The sequence below is a fragment of the Dermochelys coriacea genome, chromosome 3 (assembly GCF_009764565.3).
Source record: "Dermochelys coriacea isolate rDerCor1 chromosome 3, rDerCor1.pri.v4, whole genome shotgun sequence".
Lineage (NCBI taxonomy): Eukaryota > Metazoa > Chordata > Testudines > Dermochelyidae > Dermochelys > Dermochelys coriacea.
The window spans coordinates 98,506,405-98,530,196 of NC_050070.1; the positions used below are offsets into that span (position 1 = coordinate 98,506,405).

Sequence of the window (23,792 nt, forward strand, 5' to 3'; positions counted from 1 at the left end):
CTATATTTGTACAGCACTAAGAGGCCTCAGCCCACATTGGGGCCTTTGGACACTACCATGACGTAAATACATATGTAATAAAATAATAAATAAAATGATACATACATTAATAAATAATTAATATTAGGAAAGAAGAAGCCCCAGGAAGCTGTGTTACATAGCTTCCTACAGCACGCACACACAGAGTGGAACTGCCTGAGATCCACCATGATCAAGGCCAATAGAAGATCAGGCAGATTTGTAGATAGATCTTCCAGTTGTCTGCAGACCTCTGCAGGCCAGTAGAGCTGAATCCTCCAGTGCCGGCAATTGGATCTAGATAATTTTCCACAAACTGAAAAAAATATGAAATATAGAGAGAGACTTTGAAGGAGGGGCTTTTCATCAATTTTGTTTGCTCCCTTTATTTGCTTCTCTTTATTTTCTGTTCCAAGTTGGGAGTTTAATGAAGGCATAGTCTGTTGAACTTCAAGCCACAGTACTTATCAGGCCTAACAGCACTTCTTAGATAGGCCTGGATATGAATCCTTGTCTGCTCACCAGATCCTGTCCCTGCTGGACCTGACAGCTGGACAGAGGGGAACTCCTTATCATGTGGGAATTGGAAAGAATTGGGCCTCACCTCTTGATTCAGCCTTCTGCACTGCGACAGAGGGGCCACAAGGGGACACTGTTTGCCTATGGAAAGAGCCATCTCTCTCCTGAATTGACAACAATCACCACCCACGTGTTGCCTGATCTTAAGGAGGGGCTGGCCTTTTCTTTTTCTTCCTGTCTTCTCTTCTGTCCATGTTTGCTTTTGGGGGAATTGATTTGGAAAAATTAACAGCTTTGCAAATAAGCTAGGAATGTTTTCCATCATATAACAAAAGGGAATAAAACAAGCTGGTTTTATAATGTGCAATTTCCCCCACATGTTTAAGCTCATCAAGACAGTGCATCAGACTCTCCAGAGCATAGTAGGCAGTTTGTCCTGCTGCATCAGTGTAATCCTGCCACTAGCCAATAAAGTCATTGCAGTGGAAAACAGAGGTTGGCAGCTGCTGACAGTGAGTTCAGGGGGCATGGGTACAGGAAAACGAAGTACTGTCAGGTGCAAAAAGATGTCACATTGATCCTCACCTCCCTGCCTGGTGCAAAATAGATGCATATTAGCAGTGGTACTTTCAGCAGCCTTAAGGATAATCTAAGATACCATGTAAAGGGCTCCCCTAGCTATGAATGTGAAAAGCTCATTTTGACAATAGGCAGCTCAGTGTAGATCTTGATCACTGGTAATGCACTGCTAACCTAAATAACCTAAGCAATCATCTGGCTTCTCACCTATTACCACAAAGGTCACTGAAAAAGCAGATCATCAAAATCTCTCTCTCCACATTACTGGTGATCTGCCTTAGAGTGATACAATGTATGCAAAGGCAGACACACGGTACAAGCTAAGTCTATATACAGTACACGGCTATAATGTGGAATTAGGAACAGCCACATGTAATAGGGCACCTGGTAGAACCCGGACACTGCAGCAAAAACATCTGCTTTGGAATGCAGTGTGTTCAAACTTGAAACAAAAGGATGGGTTTGATACCAGAATACGTTGCCAACTCACCATTTCCATCAAATCTCAACAGAGAGTTCCCAATTATGTAGCGCGGCCATGCGTACTGTGTAGAGAAAGTAGTCAAGCCTAAAATGGAAATCACTGTGGAGACTTTGTGGACTAGTAGGAGTGTTCTTCTATGGCAAATCCATTGCTTTTTGTACTTATTTACAGTTACTGGCCAGGAGGCAAACGCATTTTTGGTGCCTCACCATGTATGGCTTCAGTTCCCAAGTGTCTGGATGCTCTACAGTCCCGTATACAATTACGACTAGCCATTCTAATGGAGAGGGATCCCAGGTGCTCTCCCAACAACATAGCTACTGTGTATGTGACATAGCTGCATAATAGCTAGACCAGTACCACTATTACACTGAACAGACAGCGTATCCCAGCCGGTAATTGTAAGTAAGAACTTAAACCAATGATACATCTGTATAAGATTCAGAATTGTGCTGCTACCAAAGCATCACATCCTCCATAATGTACAATGCACTAAATAGCTGTCATGTGGAGTCATGTTATGTTACTTGTTGGGTTGAAGAAGTTCTATAGCGGAGTTGTTTGTAGCAAAAGGTGGTCAGGTCTAAGAGTGCATGCTATCTCTACCCCTTCTACAGGCTCTTCTTGTAAATTCTTTTTTTTTTTTTGTATACTCAGTTTTTCAAAAATCATCAATAGACCAGATTTGAATGCTCACCACCTGCTGATGAGAACCAGCTTATATTCATGCAACTTTGTTAATTCCATCACAATAGAGACTGCAGCACAGAATGCAGACAATACTCTTAAGTACTCTGACCACAGCACAAATTACAGATCACTGCGAATGCACATGAATGTACATACTGATGCAAAGTACATCATGTTAACTTGCCTGTGTTAAATAATTCCCCCTTCTGTGTAAAAAAAGTACATAGATATGCAATTGCTGGAATTGCTGGCCTGGAAAACAGCAGATGTTCCAAGACAACCAGAGAAAGCGCTTAGCACAAAACATATGAGCTATCACTAGTCACTTCACTCCTAATGTGGTCACCATACAACTGCTACTTCTCACTGGAGATGGTGCACTATAAGAGAAACCCATTAGTGGTCAACCAACAAGAAAAAAATGTCCCCATTGGTCTGATGAATGGTATGTGCCTGCCACATCACTGGATTTGGGTTTCCCACCCCACAGGGAAAATCTTGCCACCCTCTATGGAACCGTATCAAGATCCTTACACCCAACTTCGATGCTGAGGCTCAATGGAGAGTCACATGGAGCACTTTGATCACTCAAAACAAACAGCTCATCATTGATCCTGTTGAGGAACTACTGGGTTTTATGTCAGAAAGACTGGTGCAGACTGAATTGCATCAGGCCATCCCATAGGAGATATGGACAAACCCTCTTCAAATGGAAAATGAGGCAAACACCTGTATGTGACTGTGGTCACCAGGCACCAATTATAGAGCACATCACATCTGAATGTCCCCTTCGTTCTTTTGCTGGGGACCTGAAGGACATTCACCAGCTCACTGCTGCGGCAACATGCTGGCTATCAAACTTAGATATAGATTTGTAATTGTTGCTACCTACCCAAGCCATAAGAAAGAAGAAGTTCAAAACCACATTGCTATTAGTGCACTGTTTCTAATAAATCACTTAATTGGAAATCCAAACTGTTAGTACCAGTTAAAATGCAAAAGGTTTAGTCAAGCCTGTAACAGCATATGCTCCTGGTAATTAGGTTGCCATGTTGGTCATCATCAGTCACACTCTAGATGTATGCACACCTGTCCCTGTTACAGGCAACAGTGATGAGAGCAGGTGCACAGCAAATATCGTCTAAATGCAAGCACTCATCTATGACCTAAACAAGCATCCATAACATGTACTTATCATCCTAAACTGGGTTTAATGTCAAAATAGCTAAATTCATTTATACAATGATACAATTATGATCAAATAAGGCAATATGAAAAGGTTATCCACAGGTTTCTCTAACATACCTCCATATGTGCTGCCATCACTACTAATAGGAAATTTTTCACATAATATATAAAAGAAACTCCACAGAAATAAAGACTTATTTATTTTTAAAAAATTGGTCCAATAGGCTACACTTACTTTGTTACTTCTTAACAATGGATACAGTGTTTGGCACTCTGATTACAGAACATTACAAGGACCTGGATCTATTAAGACACTGAAAATGTCAGTTTTCTGGCTATTGAGGCAGTGAATACTGTGACAAGTGGAAAACAAGCCTCCAGCTGGCAATGAGCAAACACCAAAAATCTTGCCTACAGCTTCAGACTCCCAACTAGCGTTGATCCCACTGAATTCAGTGGAGAGGTCTCACCAATCACTGAGCATAGTGAAAGTATAGCCTACACCACAGCTGTGCTGTACTTCGAATGATGCAAACCCAGGGTATTTCTACACAGCAAAGAAAAATCCACATCTGGCCCTTGCCAGCTGACTTAGGCTCACGGGGCTTCGGCTGCGGGGTTGTTTCATCATTCTGTAGACTGCTAGGCTTCGGCTGGAGCCTGGCATTCTGCAGGATGGGAGGGTCCCAGAGTTCTGGCTCCAGCCCAAAATTCTACACAGCAATGAAACAACCATGCAGCCTGATCCCCGTGAGCACAAGTTAGCTGGCACTGGCAAGCCACAGGTTTTTCTTTGCTGGGTAGACATACCCCCAGTGACTCTATGTAATGTTCAGTGACATACACTACAAATACATAATTCAACTGCATATACTCAGTCACAATGCCCTAAAAGAATAAAAGTGGCCTGTCCATGTAGTTCTGCTGTCAGTTTACAAATAAAATCAGAAACGAGTGGCAAATTGCTTAGAAAGTACAGGTATCATGGTAGTAATGAATGCAGAATTACTACAAAAGTGTATGCACAATTCTGTATAATTACTTATATGCAATATTACATGACAGCATAACCAGAGAAGCTGTTTTACATGCAGTATTCACCATTGATACATGTATTATCCATTCTCTCTTGCACAGAAAGAAAGAAAGAAAGAAAGAAAGAAAGAAAGAAAGAAAGAAAGAAAGAAAGAAAGAAAGAAAGAAAGCCCGTCAGTCAGTCAGCCTACATATAAGATATTTGTGTAAGCTGATTTTTAATTCTTAGCACATTATTCACACATAAATAGCTACTTCACACAAAACAGTTACTGTGGTTGCAGACCACTTTACAAAAAGCTCAGTGCATCAGGAAAAATGCCATAATGGTAGAATGGTACCAACTTCTACCTGCCTCTATATGTTGGCTGTGATGAAGGTTGGCTTGGATAATGTGTCCACAATGACCTCTGCAGTATCTCTGTCTAACAGATATAACCTGCACCACTCCAGAATAGAGACCTATTCTCTGACAGGTGCAAAATGCGTCATTGACATTGTGGACCACAGAGTACATCCCAACTAAAGAGCCCCAATATTATAACCAATGTCCTTATCATATTTCACAAACTCTTGTTTTTATTGAGTGCATTGAAAATGAATGCAAATTACATTATCAGTTGTGTGCAACAGAATCTATAAACTGTGTTAACTCACCTTTGAAAGGGAGATTTTTTTTTCAGCAACTACAAAAGAAAGGACTACGATTTCTGCACCAGCCAAAGACTCAAACTGAGATCATAAAAGCAGAGACCCTTGCTAGATTAGCACCTTCCACCATAGGTCACTAGTGTTCTGTGTCATTTGGCTATAGCTTATTGAGAATGAGTATGTACAGCTATGTTAGGTTCAATCAGCTTACCTCATTTTGCAAGCATTGTGTAACTTACTAACGGAGGTTAGCAACCTAAGAAAGGCTCATTTTGAGGAAGTTACAAATGAGCAAATTGTTGATCTGTTATACAGTTAACATCATAATTCCTTTATATAGGAATGGTCAGAACTTGGATTAGCTGCCTACTGCTCATCTGCATTACAGAATGAGGTCCTGCCATTTTCTTTCACCTGATTTTGCATTTGAAATTGCACAGACATACTCCCAGAAGGACCAAGACACACTGCACAGCACACATCTGTATTGCGATATGCTTCTTATTCCTGGCACTGTTAGCAGGATACTGCTGAAACACAGGACAAAGCTTACCTCTATAACAGTATATCCTATTTTCCAGCATGGGGCAATGGCAAGCAACCTAGCATTGTGGTGCTTTGCAGAAGTACGACTAGGAATGCTGGTAGCTTTGACACTCCCAAACCCCACTCAAGTGGGTACCTGAAAAATACACTGGCAAATTCCATGTGCAAAACAACGGGCGCTTCAAGCTTCTTACTTGGGACCTGAGCACCTCATTAATTTGCCCCTTGTTCTGTGCCGTTCTATGCTTACTAGCAGCATTGGAGAATCTGGCCTAGCAAAGTGCGTTCACTGAAAAGTTAAACTTGAGACCAGGAGAAAGAAGTCCTAAAGACAGCAGTGGCCATGGATATAATAAATGACATGAAAGCCATGACAACTCCTCCTTTGATCTGACAGAGCTTAAGTTTTTCGACTGTCAGCAGCAGGTTGCAAACCCTATCTGTTTTCCCAGGCTTTTCTTCAGGGGGCAGGAGGCATTGAGGGAGTGAGTTGATCACAGCGCATTGAATGGTAAACAGTTTTTAACTATTATTTTTCATGGCCTTGAAGAAATTTTCAGTAAAAAAAGTCTGTTTTGAAATGTGTACTCATTCTGTAAAACAATGTCTTTGTGCTGATGAGCAATTTTTGATAGTTTGAAAAAAAATTAAATTACACTGGTGCAAATTTAGCTTTTTCAGATTACGAAACATTTTTAAAGGAACTATAATCCTCCAGTGAGTGCCCTGGAATCCATACAGGGCCTGCTCCATTGGCTCAGAATCACTGGACGGATATTACTAATATTATTTATACTGTAGTAGTGCCTAGAGTTCCCACACTATACAGACATTTTCTTAAGTTAAGTATCCTCACATCTTCTTGTCAACTGTCTAAATGGGCGATCTTGATTATCTCTACAAAAGTTTTTTTCTCCTGCTGATAATAGCTCACCTTAATTAATCTCTCACAGTTTATATGGTAACTTCCAACTTATCTGTATGTATGTATATATATATATATATATATATATATATATTCCATTCTATGCATCCGATGAAGTGGGCTGTAGCCCATGAAAGCTTATGCTCTAATAAATTTGTTAGTCTCTAAGGTGCCACAAGTACTCCTTTTCCTTTAGCTAGAGAGTGGAGGCTGTACTCCCCAAAAGACTTAGACCCAAAATCCAGGTAGGCCAAACAAGGGGATAATCTAACCCATAATGTTTATTGTTTGGGGTGTGGTCTGTTGTATTTAGTTAACAGGTGTTAACTATTGGTTCAAGTCTGCCAGCTTGACTCACATTAAACAGTACCTTACTATGCACATACTCCTCTTCATTTCAATGGGACTACCTGCAGTGTTAAAAATACTACTCAGTATGAGCAAAGGTGGCAAAACCAGACCTAAAGCTGTTAGTATTTACACAATTAAACATATCCCCACATAAACTGGTCATCTTATAGAAATATATATATATATATTCCCAAAGACAACTGTGAGAAGTGCAGTTCTAAAACAAAATAAAATGAATGTAACCACAGAGCAGGTTACAAAATTCTCCACATCAGCTCCACCCAGGCCCACTGAGAAAAAATTGTTTGCTGGGGACCTACTCCCATTTCACCCCAGTTAGAGATGTATTAGCCCCCGACCTCAGGGCCCTTATACAATTGTCCTCTTTTCTCCCCCCTCTCAAAAGCCCTGCACTCCACCAATTACACTGGCCACTGCATGGTCACAAGAGGCCTGATGTTTTCAGTTGCTTATATCTTTGCCAAACAAACTGTTTATGCTGAAGTTTTGCATGCTGTGAGGTGTGCTTTAGGCTGAATCTTTTTTTTTTTTTTGAAAGTTTCAGCTGAAATGGTTCAGCCATTTCTGATAATGAGGCTAAGAAAAATACATTGTTTTGCCAATATAAAAGAATTCTGGCAACCTTTTCTTTGAGAAGGTCCAGCACACTCGTAAGAACATAAGAACGGCTATACTGGGTCAGACCAAAGGTCCATCTAGCCCAGTATCCTGTCTTCCGACAGTGGCTAATGCCAGGTACCCCAGAGAGAATGAACAGAACAGGTAATCGTCAAGTGATCCATTCCCTGTCGCTCATTCCCAGCTTCTGGCAAACAGAGGCTTGGGACACCATCCCTGTCCATCTTGGCTAATAGCCATTGATGGACCTATCCTCCATGAACTTATCTAATTCATGCTTGGGAGCAATGATTTGAAATATTGCAGGGAGTGGCCTTTGTGTCAGGAATGCGCCTTTTAGCTGTTCCTGTGGAAATCTGCCCAAATTTGGCCAAATTCTAATAATGCTCTCAAAAACTGCAGTTCTTACATGCTCAGTAGAAACTTCTTAGAGTTTAGCAGCTAAAATCTCTGAAGATTCCATGTGTGCTGAGCATCCCCTCATAGCTCCTAATGCTGACCAGCTTGTACGTAAGCCATCCCCACAGTATGGTTACAGGGACAAAGCCTGGTCCAGATCAAAGTGGGGCTGGGCACTGGAACTGAGAACAGGAAACATTTCTCCCCTGTGCTCTCAGTGACTCTTGCCTGTTGGCACACAGACAGCATGGGGGGAAAAGCCACCTGACTTGAATGCAGAGGGAACGAGAGCTGGAGTGGGTAGGAGGGAAGGGAGTAGACTGGGAAAAGGAGCCTAGTGAGACAGGGAAAAGAAAACTGTGACAGGCAGTTGAAAGAAGGACAGGGACTAGGAGCCGGGATACACACTGGGACATGTTGGGCAAGGAGCCTGGGACTGGAACCCAGGAAAGGGGAGGTTGGGAGAGAATCGGGGAGACTGGTATTGACTAAGCAAGGAGACTGTGCACTGAGGGAAGGGGAAGCTGGGATTGAATGTTAGTGAAATAAATAGGGAGCAGAGGAGACTGGGAGCCAGCTGGTGGGTGGAGAACACTGAGTTCAGACTAGGAGCTGCAGGGAATGGGGGAGCCTGAGACTAGGGACCAGGAGAGGAAATGGGGGCAAGGGAAGTGAATCTGACAAAGACCCCAGGTGTAGGGGTAGGACTGCAACTGGCTGGGCAAAGGAACTGGTACAAAGAGGCAAGGAGCATGGAGACTGGGACAAGAAGCCAGGGAGACAGACTGGATGAGGAATCCAGGGACGAAGACTTGGAGCCAGCCCAGCAGGGGGAACAGAACAAGGACTGAGAGGAATAGGGGCAGAGGAAGACAACAGGGGTCTGGGAGAAGGAGAGACACAGATCAGATGAGGAGTCAGGAGGGGATATCTGGAACTGATTGGGCAAGGAGACTGTGGACAAGGAGTTGTGGAAGGAGACAGATACTGTCTGTCAAGGAGACTGGGTGTGACTGGGGAGAGACTAGGGGGAGGGGGATAGGAAACTGGGACTCGGATGCAGAATGCCAAGGGGGATACTAGGGCTGCTGGGCATGGAGACTAGAACTGGATCAGCCTGTCCCTGTCTGAATCCACCTCACCATTTCCCTGTCTCAGTCCCCACCTTTTCAAGCTCCTCACCTCTCTGCATTCCAGTCAGGCTGTTCCATCTTCTCCTCCACACTGGCGGGCTGGGAGGGGAAGAGACACTGAAAGCACAGTAGAGACAATCTCTCTCTTCTCCCAGTTCTGGTGCCACAGTAGCCCCAGCAGCCAAGAGGAGTAATTGCAGGGAAAGTTCTGCTCAGCCCTAGAACCCTGGGCTGGACCACATTCAGTCACTCTATAGGGATGACGTATGCACAATCCGATTGACACAGAGGATCTGTGAGGGATTGGAGCATACTCACTGTGAATGGATACATCTGAGAATTTAGTTGCCAAACTCTAACAAATTTTTACTGAGCATGTGTGAGCTGAAATTTTTCAGTGGCCTATACCTCAGCCAAATTTGGATGTATTTCCAAGGGGATGGCAAAGGCACATCCCCAGCCACATTTCAAGTCCATGTTCCAAAGCAGGGAGGCGCTAGACCTTGTCAATTAAACAGTTGTTGGACACTTTTTTTAACATAGCAAAATATATTTTTCCTTAATTTCATTCTTAGAAACCGATGAACCATTTTCATGAAATTTTTAATAACAACATTCAGCCTGATTAAGACCCTCAGTGTGGAAAATGTCAGCACTAGCCAGTAAAGTTGGACACAACTATAAGCAACTGAAAACAAGATCTTATAACCGGAAATGTTAAGCAACTGTAACAACAAACATCATTACCAGAAACATGTATAGTACAAATATGTGAATGGAGTAATCCCATTTCATCCATAATTATTTCCATTAACAAGTTAATATTTACATGAATTAACGTATTCAGACATACGAAGTGCTAAATATTATGGGCTAATTTAATACTATTTCTGTTACATTAGCATCTAAAGGTTTCAGCTGAGACCAGGGCCCTATTGTATTAGGCACTGTACAAACACATAGTAAGAAATAATCTCCATCCCAAAGACTTTGTAACCTAAATAGACCAAGGGTTGGAGGGAAAACAGAGAGGTGAAGTGACTTGCCTAACCTTACCTAGAAGGTCAGTGTCGAAGCCAGGAAGAGAAGCCTGCTTTCCTGACTCCCAGTCCAGTGCCCTACCCACTAAACTACATGGCCTCTAGACTCTGTTTTCATGCAATGCATAATAAAAGATCATCCACAGGTGGACCACTCCATCTCAGAAAGGCACAATGCCTCCCAGGGCTTCACCTTTGCACTGGAGAAATGATTTCTGAAACCCATTTATGGGGTTTAGCACTCTCCCCCAGCCACCAGCCTACTCCATACCTACTCTATTTCTCCCAACAGGAAGCATCTAGGGCACAGCACTCGCTGCAATTGAATTTGGCACTAATATGGATGTACAAAATGGGGGAATCCTTACTATCTACTATACCTCTGAGGAACTACATAAAGGCTACACAGAATGTAGCCCTAAGTAATTAATTACTCATTATTATTATGCCTTTGTCAGCTTTAAATAATAATATATTTGCTGACCTTGATAACTGCTCTACCTCTAACATATATTTAATATTAAGTTGCATATCTAATGATGAACTGAATTTCTTAAAAAATCTAATAAATATGCTAGAGAACCTAAATGAATTACAGATCCTGTATATCTAGCATCATATGCTCCCTGCAATAAAAATGTTACTATTAATGATAATTATTAATAATGGGGCACAGATATAAGCAATTAGTAGTAATTTGCTACAAAGAAAGGCTGAAGCCCCTCCGTGCACATGAAAAATCTGCATTGTGCACTGCAGTTTAACTGGCCTGTTTCCATCTGGAGATATGCACTGGTAAGGTTGCTAAGCAAAGAATCTGCAGGGTGCATTAAATAGGGCATCATCGGACTGCAGGTGGGAGCAGTCAGTGGAAAACACAGTTCTATCACATGCTACCCCAAAACAGCTCCCTAAATTCTGATGTCAAACTGACTGCAGGCTGTTGCGGTAATGAGCAACATTAATTTCCACTCATCAGGCAACACACCATGATTCCTTCAATTTTCATCAGATCCAAATGCAGACAGGAATCTGATACCAAGTGTGTAAGTGTATGTGTGTGCACACATATGTGTGCATGTCTGTATGTGTGTAAAAGTGTCCAGTGTCTGCATCAATCTCTGCACAACCCATGCACCTTTAATGCCACCTGCTTGCAATATGGCCAACCTTCTTCTTTAATAGCAGCCTTAAAGGCGTGGCATCTTTACTATGAAATGTTTGGCTCTGATCACTCTCTGCTTGGTGAGCTGAGGCATGCTAAATAGCATGAAAGGTTTCCACAACACTTTCTTGTGTATCATTTGGCATATCTCTGCTATCTCCACACTGTTTGTCATAGAAAAAGAGCAAACTCCCAACAGAAGTTACACTTCAATGCATTTTAAAGAACAGAGAGGCTCATTACTTTTCCAACACATGAATTTAGGATTTCACATTTTTCCAGCAAATTTGATGACATGTAATATAAAAGATATTCAAATTACTGAGACGCATTCCGATCACAGTTGCTCTGTTGTAAATCAAGAGTAACTCCACTGACTTCAGTGAATAATTCAGTGATTAAAACGGGAATAATTGAGATCAGAATCTGACCTCCTATTCACATTGAGTAGAATTTATTCAGAAAAGAAGTTTAAATGATTTTGATGGGATTACTCAAATGAGTAAGTGCTGTTCAGGATGAGAAGAGATTGTGGAACTAGAGTTCCAAAGAGAAATAATTGTTCCTCAGACATTCTTGTTAACTGCTGGAAATGGCCTACCTTGCTTGTCACCATGAAAGGTTTTCCTCCTTCCCCCGCCTGTTGCTGGTGATGGCTCATCTTAAGTGATCCCTCTCCTTACAGTGTGTATGATAAAACACATTGTTTCATGTTCTCTGTGTGTGTATATAAATCTCCCCACTGTATTTTCCACCAAATGCATCCGATGAAGTGAGCTGCAGCTCACGAAAGCTTATGCTCAAATAAATTTGTTAGTCTCTAAGGTGCCACAAGTACTCCTTTTCTTTTTTCCAAAGAGAAATAATTCACAAGAAAATAGTAAGCCACCATTGTGGCAGTCTGATAATGTCACTGAAGACACAAGAAATGTAGATCAGCATCTGAAGGTATGAGAGGCAGCAGACATAGAAATCTGGTGTAGATAAATTCTATTATACTTCAGAATTATTTGGGTTGTTCTAATAGTGGTTTCATGTTAACATTACTTCCATAGTTTCTTCACAGATGCTGAACTTCAAGTTTGCAAGACAGGAAATCAGTACTCAGGAAATCAGTACTAGCTTCCTCCATGCTCTTCCAACTGGCAAAAGGCTTGCAACATGCATAATATTGGACTTTTCTTCAATATCCTTCTCCTCTGTCTGAACTGCTTCTCCACAACCATCCTTCTCTATCCCCAATCCTGTGCTGAAAATCCTAGCCAAGGTCAGCATCCTCTACTCCAGGTTCCTGCTCCAAATGGATGAGCATCAGCAGCCTGATATTGAGGTACAAGTCTCTCTCCTGACTTTTCTGCTCCAGCCTGATAATATTCACCTACTCCATCCTTAGTGTGCAGCTCTCCAATCCAACTCAGTATAGAGATACAACTTTGCCTCTCATGACCTGTGTCTGTACCCAGGGCCCTGATTTCTGGTGCCCAGTCTCCAAAGGGTGCCCCATTTCTCCTCTCTGGCCCAGTGTCCCCATTCTGTGATAACAGGTATCATCAGTGAGCTCTGACCTCCTGAAGCTATTACCAAGGAGAACAGCACCAACCTCAAATCCATCTTGGCTTTCTCCTTCATCCGAGAGTTCCAAGGAACCTTCTTGCTTGACCAGAGAAGGGAAATGACAGATCCTCATATCTTCCACTTTTCCCTGTATCTTGAGTAGCAAATCCATGGTTCAGTGGTATGGGATAGAACTATATACAGAATAGATCCAGGAGGAGATCATAGAAGCTAATGATGACAAAGGCTTATTATCAAGTTCATTCCCCTATATGTACAAGATGTAGGTCCCTAATAGATGATGTATGACATATTAAACTGATACCACATTTGATCTTAATTCAAAGACCAAGAGGAAGCAGGTTGTGAGGTAAAAGCTAACCATGGCATAACCTTCAGCACTGGACTGGGGCAAAAGAGTCAGAAGTAGGACTGAACCCTGAACAGCAACCCACGGAGTCTGAATGGACTGAAACTGGGGAAGGTTTGGAGCAAGGCTGAGTCTAGTAACAAGTACTACGGGTAACTAGAGAAGCACCACAGTCTCATACAGCAAACGGGTGTGGCAGCTGAGAGCAGTGGTGTTTTACAGTAAAGACCAGAACAAAACCAGAAAAGGAAGAGAGTCTCAAGCATGGAAGATGGAGCAGGCTCTGATTTTCATGTTCTTGGCAAACCAGTTACTAGCTGGAAAAGCAATGGAAGGAAGTTTGTGGGAGTGTGGCAATGGACACCACTTTATCCTCTATTGACAAGTGTGAGTATCTACATCTGCAAAGAAAACATAGGTATTGTATACATGAAACCATTGTTAAATTAAACAAAACAAATTCTAAAAATAATAGAACTTACCCTACAACACTGAAAATCTCCTGCCTTTCTTAGCAACTTAAATACATTTCTTCAGTCTCTAACAAGATCAGACTAGCAACTGGACTTTTTGTTGGGAAGTCTCACGAAAATGGCAGCCACAATGGATATACTGAAATGGTGAGTTATTCCTTAAATCTGTTAGGAATATTCATTTTTAATCCACATACTTTTTCTTGTTAATGCTTGCTTTGTTACCTTTCAATCTGCTATGCTTTGTATTGCTGTTGCAGACTTCTTTTTATTTTATTAGGAAAAATCTGGGTGCTCTTGAACCTGGGGGCTGGGGAAGAGGATAAAGAGCATTTTCTTCAGCTTAGCACATGTGAACCAGTCAAATACAATACAGACCTAATATTTCATTGAGCACTAGGCTGAAAGAACAGCTAGTGCACTCATTAGCATTCCAAAACTCGAAAGGAATGTAGCTAGGATGGGAACATGGCCAGGACCTAGCTCCTCTGCATGCCTGCTAGCATCTGACAGCAGTTGCTGGGGGAGCACATACTCCAGCTTACAAAAGCAGGTGTGCAGGACATGATTCAGCACATTTACACTAAAACTCCCCATAGCATTCCTCATGCATCTGCCTTGCATAGGCAGAATGTCTCAGAGCCCCAGAGTAGGAGGGGTTGGATAGGATATGGGGTCCCAGGGGGGTGGTTAGGGGCGGGGGGTCCCAGGAGGGGCGGTCACGGGACAAGGACCAGGGGAGGTTGGATGGGTCGGGGATTCTGGGGGCAGTCAGGGGGCGGGAAGTGGGAGGGAGCAGATAGGGGGCAAGGGCCAGGCTGTTTGGCTGTTAGCTATGACAGCTCCACAATCCCACAGCTTCAGAAAAAAACGAGACAACAGTTTGGTTATGCATGTCTGTGAAATGATATTAACAGCCCATTTAATTTCTCCAGTATGTTTACAACTTCTTAATAATCAAGCTATTCAACCTGACCGTTTGCCACCTTAAGTTCTGCACCCTCAGAACTCCTTTACTGCAATGGATATATGGAATATTAGTTATTTCAGCAATGGTAATTTCAAAACTTCAGGTTGGATTAAAAACAGTTCACATATTTTGAAGTATCACCAGTAAATAACACTAACCTCCTTCACTTTTTCCAGTTCATTCTGTAGAGCCTGTTTAGTAATCTCAACTTCTATAAGCTGCTGTCTTAGCTTTTCATTTTCATCTTCTGTTGTAGCTCGTTTTTCTTCCACATTTTCTAACTCATGATGAAGTCTTACTGAGACATCTTTTGCAACCTAAATGAAATGGTGTTTGCAAAAGTAAATAATTAAATACATGAAAAGTATGAATTTCTGCAGTACTGTCTGAATGATCACTTATGACTTTTTTCAGTAGAAGGGGTATGGAAGAGATGTGCGGAAGCCAGAGTCAACCAGTGGGATTCTGACTACCTAGGAACTCAGCCTAACTTTCATTAAAGTTAGGAAGGAAGATTCTTTCCATTGACTTCAGTGGGAATTGGATTAGGCTCTAAACAAATACTCCATCTCTGGACTCCCGGGTGTGCACAGTGAAGCAGTAACTCCACCATCCTTGGAAACTGTACTTGAAAGGGACCGAATGCTGCATTGACAGTTCACCCAACTCCTTCACTGACCGCTCCCTTTCCTAATGCACCCTGCCATGTCCCTTTCAGCCAGCTAATGCCCATGGAAGCACTGACTAACAGCAAGGTCTACCCTCTCCAACCATATAAAGCACAAACGAGGGGACAGCTCCTCACTTCCTCCCCCGTTTAGGCATGCACCGTTGGTCACAATCTGGTCCTTATTATTGCTAATTGTTTTAATTTTAAAAATAAGATAAGCCTTAGATTCTGTGACCAGACACCAGTAACTAACACTAAAATTCAGTATGTTTTTAAAGTGCATAGAAGCATTCACGGTTTTTGTTTTCAATTTTGAAATGGATAGACACAGGAGGAGGGTTTAAGACAGGGGTGGGCAAACTACGGCCCGCGGGCCACATCCGGCCCGCGGGACCGTCCTGCCTGGCTCCTGAGCTCCCGGCCGAGGAGGCTCACCCCCTCTGCACTGTGTCCTGTCACCCCCCACAGCAACGCCACCACACGGGCAGTGGGGCTTTTGCCCGCCCACCTCCCAGTCTTTAAAATAAGCCTGTCCTGCCACTCTGAGCAGTAAGGGTAAGGGAGCGGCGGGAGAGGGGGTTGGATAAGGGGCAGGAGGCCCCTGGGGGCAGTCAGGGGACAGGGGGTGGTTGGATGGGACGGAGGTTTGCGGGAGAAGGTGGTCAGTAGACAGAGAATGGGGGGGTTGGATAAGGGGTAGGGGATCGGGGGGACAGGGAGCGGGGGGTGTTGGATAGGGGGTGGGGTCCTGGGGGGCAGTTAGGGACAGGGGTCCCGGGGGGCAATCAGGGTACAGGGAGTAGGCGAGGTTGGATAGGGTGTGGGGTCCCAGGGGGTGGTTAGGGGCGTGGGTCCCGGGAGGGGGCGGTCAGGGGACAAGGACCAGGGGAGGTTGGATGGGTCGGGGATTCTGAGGGGGGCAATCAGGGGGCGGGAAGTGGGAGGGGGTGGATAGGGGGCAGGGGCCAGGCTGTTTGGGGAGGCACTGGCTTTCCTACCCAGCCCTCCATTCTGTTTCGCAACCCCGATATGGCCCTCGGGCCAAAAAGTTTGCCAACCCCTGGTTTAAGGAAATGTACCAGGACCCAATCCCTTTTTTCACTTATGTAAATGACAATTATGCCATTCAGAACATTATATTATAACTTTATGGCACTTTTAAAATGGTAATAAGACATATATCAAATATTTAGGTAAACAACAATAGCTATGATGACTTCGATTCAATCATTTTGAAAGATGTGACGTGTTAGTTTCTTTAAAATGTGAAGACACAGTTAATCCGTTAGTGTTTGCATTACCTAAGTCTGAGCTCAGAGTTCTCGCTTTTTATGGCCAATACAATATTTATTACATGTTTTTAATACTCTGTTATATTTCATATACACCAATACACAGAACTCTAAAGAAAAAAATATCGCATAGAAAGCAATGCAGAAGAATTGTATCTATCAAAAAACAGTTGCAGCTAGTGCCTCAGTCTTTCATGACAGGAAACACAATTGTGTGTAAAGTACTGATACAATAGGCTGCAGCATTCATTCAATGACTTCCCTATCCCTATGCCCCACCTCTTACATACACACGCACACCTTGGCGGGAGAGGGACCATCTTTGCTGAATTCCTAGCAGATCCTAGGCTAAGGGATAGGGTGAAAATCATATTAAGTCAGAGGATTAGATCCTGACCTCCTTTCCCCCACTTTTGTGCTTAATTGATCAGTTGGGTAGTTCTCCAACATAGGGATTCCACAGGTAGCATCTGTTACCCTCCTTCCAAGCCCTGGCATAGCAGGAAAGTCAGATATATGGCCTAGATTCTGCAACCCTGAGACTGAATAGCATTTCATATCCTATTTTGACAAGATTACCTATTTGGCTGACAAAGGTACTGTACCTATACTGACAATGTATTTAGACTTCTGTAAGGTTTTTGATGTAGTCATGCAAGATATTCTGATTAAAAATCATCATCCAGTGGGGTCATTTCTAGTGGGATCCTACAGGGATCTGTTTTTGTCCCAGTGCTATTTTATGTATTTATCACGCATCCTGAAGAAAGCATAAAATCAACTGCTGGTTAAGTTTGTAGATGACACAAAAATTGGTGGAATGGCAAATAATGATAAGGGCAGGTCAGTTCTACGGAGCAATCTGGATCACATGGTAAGCTATGCTCACTTGACCAACATGCATTTTAATATAGCTAAAGGAAAAATCAAATATCTAGGAAACTAGACTATAAGTCACCTTTGTAGGATGAGGAACTTTATTTTAGAAAGAAGTAACTGAGAACAGGACTTAGGGGGCATGGTGGATAATCAGCTGAACATAAGGTTGCTGCGCAATGCAGTGGCTAAGACAGCAACTGTGATCCTTGAATGTATTTGCAGTGGAATATTAAGTTGAAGTAGAAATAAGATGTTTTTATCATTGTATATGGTATTACCAAGATCACTATTGGAATACTGTGTCCAGTTCCGGTGTCCACACTTTTAAAAGGATGTTGACACATTGAAAAGGATTCAGGAAAGAGCTACAAGAATTATTTGAGTTCCAGACACTGCCTTACAGTGATTAAAGCATGTATTTAGTTTGGTTTTCTTTCTAAAAGATTTGCTGTAGCTCAGCCAGAAGTTATGGACTTAAGGCAGGAATCCCTTGCTGAAACTCTATGGCTTGTATTATGCAGGAAGTCAGATTAGATGATGGTAGTGGTCACTTCTGGCCTCAAGATTGATGCCTGAAATCCTGGCTCCCACTGAAGTCAATGAGAGTGTTTCCATTGACTTCAGTGGAGGCGTGATTTCACCCTGTGAATAACTTACTCATACAAATAGTCTCACTGAAGCCTGAGTAAATACTATATTGGTTCCACTGGAGTCAATGGGACTATTCAGTTGGGTTACAAAAGCTGGTCCATAGGGTGTAAGCTGTTTGTTTGTAATGACCTAAAAAGGTCCGAGGGTAATCACTCAGGGAAATTACTCAAACTCCCACTGACTTCAACAAGAATTGGCTTGAGTAAAGACCGAATAAAAGATTAATCTAAAGCCCAAAACATGGCCCATAAAATTCTGCCCCCCCAAACCAAAGGGTAAGTCTGGCCTGCTATACCCCGTGCTCCTTGCATGGTCTAGAAGATGTGTGCTTCAAACTGGTATGGAGCAGCATGTCTGAGTCAGAGAGGATATGGGAGCACCATTTTGTCTCAGCACTCAGTTCTCTCCTTCTTCAACCACCCACCCACACACTGAGACTAGGTGCTTCTGTACCTTGAGATCCTGCTCCATGCTGCGCAGGAGCTCTCCATCGATCTCCCCAGTCTGTGCATAGCGGAGCCTCTTGCGCTCAGCCTTGCGGAGCCGGTACTGTAGGATTCGGCAATTCTTGTTGGCTCTCTCCAGTTCATGACGCATTTCCTGCAGCTGACAAGCATCCTCCTCGAAGAAACTGTCCCTCATCTCATCCATCTCAGTCCTCAACTCATCTATCTCATTCTGACACCCAGTCAGGCACAGAAGGAGAACACAAACGGATGAACCAAGAAAATAAATATCAGAGATAAACAGATAAAACATAGGGAAATGTGGCTAAAATGGAGCTGGAAAACAAGTCTTCTCCCTCCATGCCCATTAAAAAATAAGACAAATGGGAGAAATAGAGGGCAGTAAAAGAGATACTATGAACTAAAAAAGCACATTATTGCCTTGTATAGTATTATCCCGATATTATTATAAATCCTCCCTCTCATGAGCTAGCAGAAGAAATAGGAAATAAGCAGAGATCTAGCCCAGGATGCTGTATCTGCTGTGCAGCATTCTGCCCACCCACAGCTGTGGAGCAGCAGAAGGGGTTGGCTAACCCGCTCTCTCCCCTTCTACTCCCCGCCTCACTCCCCAGGAAGGGTGTGGGTGACAGGCCTTGCCCCTTTCCAGCTCAGCTCACAAATCTCCCCAGCCCCACCCTCTACCTCCGCCGGGGGTGGATGCCCGGTGCTGGGGCCCCATCTTGGGGGGAGGGGGATGGAGAACCCAGGCATTGCCCCTTCCCACCCCCACCTGCCTGGAGGCGGGGTTCACACCCTCGTAACCATCCTTCTCCTAGGGGAATAAAGGGGGGGGGGACTCTCCCCTCCCCCACTCACCTTGAGGGTCTCGTTCTCCTCCCGCAGCCTCTCCATCTCCTCCTGCAGCTCCTCTTGCTGCGGCGGGCTCGGGCTCCCGCCGCCCCCAGCGCCCCGCTGCAGCCCCTCGAGCCCGGCCGCCGCCCCGGGCGAGGGGGAGGAGGCCAGGGGCGCCTCGGCCGGGGCGGCGGCGCCGCTGGGGACCGGGTGGCCGCCCTTGGTTTGCATCTGGGCCGCGGCCGCCAGCCCCCGCCGCAGGTGGAACTGGATGAGCTCAGTCTGCAGGCATCCCTCCCGCCAGCACCCGCCCGCCGCCCGGCCCTGGCCTGCGCCACAGGAAGATGGAGGCGCCGGGGCCGGGGCCGCCTCCCCGCCTCCCCGCTGCGGAGCCCGCCCCGCTTTGCCCCTCCAGTTCCTGGGCGGCGGCTGCGGCGCGGCTGCCCCCTCCCGCCCGCCCGCTCCGCCGGCCCCTCCTCCTCCTCCTCCTCCTCCCGCGGGCGGCGGCTCCTCGCCGGCTGGCTCCGTGGCGGGGGGCGGCGGCGGCGGCTGTGGCGCCCGCGAGGCTGCGGCTGCCCCCGCCGCGTGCGGCGGCGCTTCAGCACCGGCCGCGGGCTGGACAGCTCCCGGCAGCGCCGCGCCCCGCAGCAGCGCGGGCGGCGGCCTGTCCCCCCGGCCCCGGCCGCCCCTCTGCCCCGGCCCCGGCCCCGGCCCCGGCCGCGCCCCGCTGCCCCTGGAGGCGGCGGCGGCTCGCGGGGGGGCGGCGGCGGGGCGGCTGTCCCGGGGGCCTGCCGGAGAGGACGCTCGCGGCGGCGGCGGCGCCTGCTGCCTTCTGTTGCTGCTGCTCCCCTCCGGGTGCTGGCGGGGCTCGGAAGCAGCTGCAGCGCCCCCGGCAGGCGGCTGGTTCATCGCTGCTTGCTAGCGCCGGGGGGCCTCGCTGGCGGCCGGCAGCCGGGGCATCCTCCTCCCTGGGAGCTGGGGAAAGAGCTGCACAGAGAAGGGAGCGGGCGGGGGGCGGGCAGAGAGAGGCGCACACGCTCAGCGCTCGGCCCGGGAGTGAGTGCGGCACACCCGCAGCTGGGCTTGCTCCAAGGAAAGCCGGGCACGGAGCCCCGCGGGGCAGCACGTGCCCAGCCCCAGCGCTAGGGGGGGGCTCTGCTCGCAGGGGTTGTGTTAATGCTGCCCGCGCTCTCCAAGCTGCTAGTTAGGAGCCGCGTCGCTGCTGGAGAGGGAAGACGCCTGGAGGCCAGAGCGCTTTGTTCCAGCCAACTCCACGCGGCTGCAAACTCGGGCAGCTGCTTTCAGGCCCCAGCAAGTTAAAAAATGGGTGTGCTTTGCAGACGTCGCCGTCTGGGATGGCCAGCCAAAGTCTGGTCTCCTTTGCACCCATGTAAATTCGGAGGAACTTTGTTGAAATCATTTGAGTAACTCCGGTGCGGCTGAGATCAGACCCTGGCTCCTTTATGTCAGTCTAGGCCCGGGGACATTTTTTTCTGCGGATGTCAGAACTCGTAGTTCCATTCAGTACGGAATGACAAGTGCCCTTAGCTCGTACACCTCTTACTTGCCTTGTTCACCTTGGCCAACGTTGTTCGGCGTGTATCAGCTAGAGATACTAACGCATCTCTATCGTGCTAGAAAGGACTCAGCAAGCTGTCAAAAAGGACATTGGCAAGAGGGGAGGGGAAGGGAGCATTTTATGCTCCGGGGGTTGCACACGTGAAAATAAAAACCAGAAGTTCCTTTAGCCCTAACAGGGACTCTCCCAGCTGTATGAAGGGTTAGACCACCTAAACAGAGGAGTCGTTACTAGCCCCGCCCTTAAACAATAGTGTGGGTTATTGTTATTAATATTACTAAATTAACCTCTGAACCCAGATTTGTAATTAGTTTGTTGGCCGGCGGCACTATATCACTAGTTCTTAAGATTCATATGTGAAAGTTTAGTTTTCTCTCCGATTTCTCAGTGATTATTACATTTATTAATTTTGAGAAGTCTCTCTCTGGCCAATTTTACCCATCTTTATATTTAAAAGGCTAGGAAACAGAGAACACATTTAGACCATTCCAGGACTGACTGTTACTGTGGTTACCAAATTACGCTCAGTTGGCAACTTTTTTCTATATTTTTCTATATATATTTTCTATATATAGCAAAGTGATAGTTTCCATGGTCACAATCGATTATAAAAAAGGGTATTTATTGGGTGCAACCTTAAAAAGATGTTTCTTGGTATAATATGAAAATGATCACTGTGATTAATAGCCTTTATTCAACTTTTATTTATAGTGATAATGTATGCAAAAGTAAAAACCTTAGGGGTCCCAGTAAATTTCGAATGATCTAAAATTTGCTGAAGCATTAAACAGTAAAGAGAGAAACCTGAATTTGGCAAGGTCATTCTATATTCTGTACCAATTAGATAACTCTGGAACGTACTCTAAACTATGACACTGCTTATTGCCAGGGATGCACTGATTACTGTTACATGCATTGACATCTACAATAATAATTTTAGTTAAAGTATTGAAAATTAATGTTCAGGAGTACATAATTGGGCAGAAAGTACCAATATATTAATTGCCAGAAGTGGAGCCAGGGGCTATAATCTATTAATTTATAAAAACAATTTATGAAATGTTCCTTTACATTTCTGTTGCCTATTACAAAAAGAATTTTAAGCTGCTCTTTTCCAGAATTCTCTTATTGAAAAAGCCTCTTTTTTTCTTGCAATCAATAACTGCATCTAGAGAGGCTGAAAACGGGTGGAATCAACTTGATTTCAGTATCTTATTCATTACTATGACTTGTAGGTGTTGCTAAAAATTAAACCAACAAATCTATAACCCTACACGCTACCTGGATTTCTTCCTGAAGTTTCACTGCAGCAAAGTCATCAAGCTCAGCAAAGATCTGCCAGGAATATAACTTGAATCCCTCGTGTCCCAAATTCCAGCACCGGCAGACTTCTATACAAATTAAAGAATCTTTTTAATGCAACCAAAACCCATTTCCAAATAAGAATTCCCCATCCCCTCTGCACAAACTCTGCAATAGAATCAGCTCGCTAGAGACAGAATCACGTGGCGTCAAAAGAGGTGACAGGACGCGGTTGCGTCTCTGCAGGTTTTCCTGCTGGAAACAGCTGCCAAGGCGGAGAAAAAAAAGAAAGGAAAAGAAAAAAGAAAACAACCCCCAACTGCAAACCGGATTGAGGTTCACAGTTTTCACCGGCCAACGTGGAACTAGATCCCCGGAGACAGAAACAGCCAGGAATTCAGAAGGGGCTTCCATTTAATTTGTTCACTCTCCCAGCACAGATCACGTCCTTCTTATTCTAGTAGGTTTCAATGTGCTACACACATTGCAAGTGTGTTTATTAAAGCTTGTTGGTGCTTCTGCCTTTTGTCCCGATTTTGGGATGCAGAAGGAAGAGGACGTTTTCGCAGGGTTACTCTAGATGATTTACAATGTGTTGAGTTTTAATCGTATTGAACATTACTAAAAAAAAAAAAAACAACAACAACCAAAACAAAACAAAAAACCCGAACGCCAACAATGGCTCTACTGTAAGGCAGTCTCATTACTCACCCCCACTTTGTCTGCTGCTGGGCTGGTAAAATGCAGACACACACGAGGTACCAAGCTGTGCCAGAGTATCTCAGAGAAATGCAGCAATATTCCTGAGCTGACCTCACTGGGCCTCGGAGAGAGAGAGTGGGGGAGGGAGGAAGCAGCGAAGGGAAGAGAAAAGAAAAGAAGAGATTAAACGACAAGAACCACGCCCAGGCCTTGAGGCTCAATTGCAGTTCTCCTTAGCCTCACATGGCAGTATCTGATTGCAGGACAAACAGGAGGATTAGGTTGCCGTAGATGTGGACAATTTTCCTTCAAAATTCATTCCAGGGAAACAATAGATCTTGATCAATTATTTATTCTTCTTTTTAAGGAAGACTAGCATGAGGAGACACTGATGCCAGGCACCTTCTGATGCAGCAGCAGGATGACAACAACTGGATTTTCCTTTGTTCATTTCCTTGATTTGCATTTCAAGTATAGCAAAATCATAATTACATTTCATTAGCAAACTCCTAATGCAATTGGTAAAGGTAGAGAGACACTGCCAAACTGTTCTCCTCTGCTAGAGATAATTCCATATGTAATTAATTAATGTATGCTTTGATTAAAAAAGCTAGTATTTCATTGATGAAATCCTAACATATTTGGTAAAAATAGAAACAGTGCCATTCTAATTTACTAAAGATGATT

General features: G+C 44.6%; 1 protein-coding gene across 2 annotated transcripts in view; it reads right to left on the reverse strand.

Moving 5' to 3' along the window:
* The window catches only part of SOGA3 (SOGA family member 3), a 57,468-nt gene extending 34,113 nt beyond the window's left edge, over positions 1-23,355 (reverse strand). Inside the window, exons 1-5 of one of the 2 annotated variants that reach the window (XM_043510918.1) lie at positions 23,115-23,355; positions 22,383-22,492; positions 19,547-20,497; positions 18,675-18,899; positions 14,888-15,046 (exon numbers count right to left, since the gene is read on the reverse strand). In XM_043510918.1, coding sequence (XP_043366853.1) covers positions 14,888-15,046; positions 18,675-18,899; positions 19,547-20,431 — 1,269 coding nt within the window. In that variant the 5' untranslated portion in view covers positions 20,432-20,497; positions 22,383-22,492; positions 23,115-23,355. Of the gene's footprint in view, positions 1-14,887; positions 15,047-18,674; positions 18,900-19,546; positions 20,498-22,382; positions 22,493-23,114 lie in introns of those variants that run through there. The other variant, XM_043510919.1, reaches the window with a different exon arrangement.
* Positions 23,356-23,792: the final 437 nt, after the last annotated feature.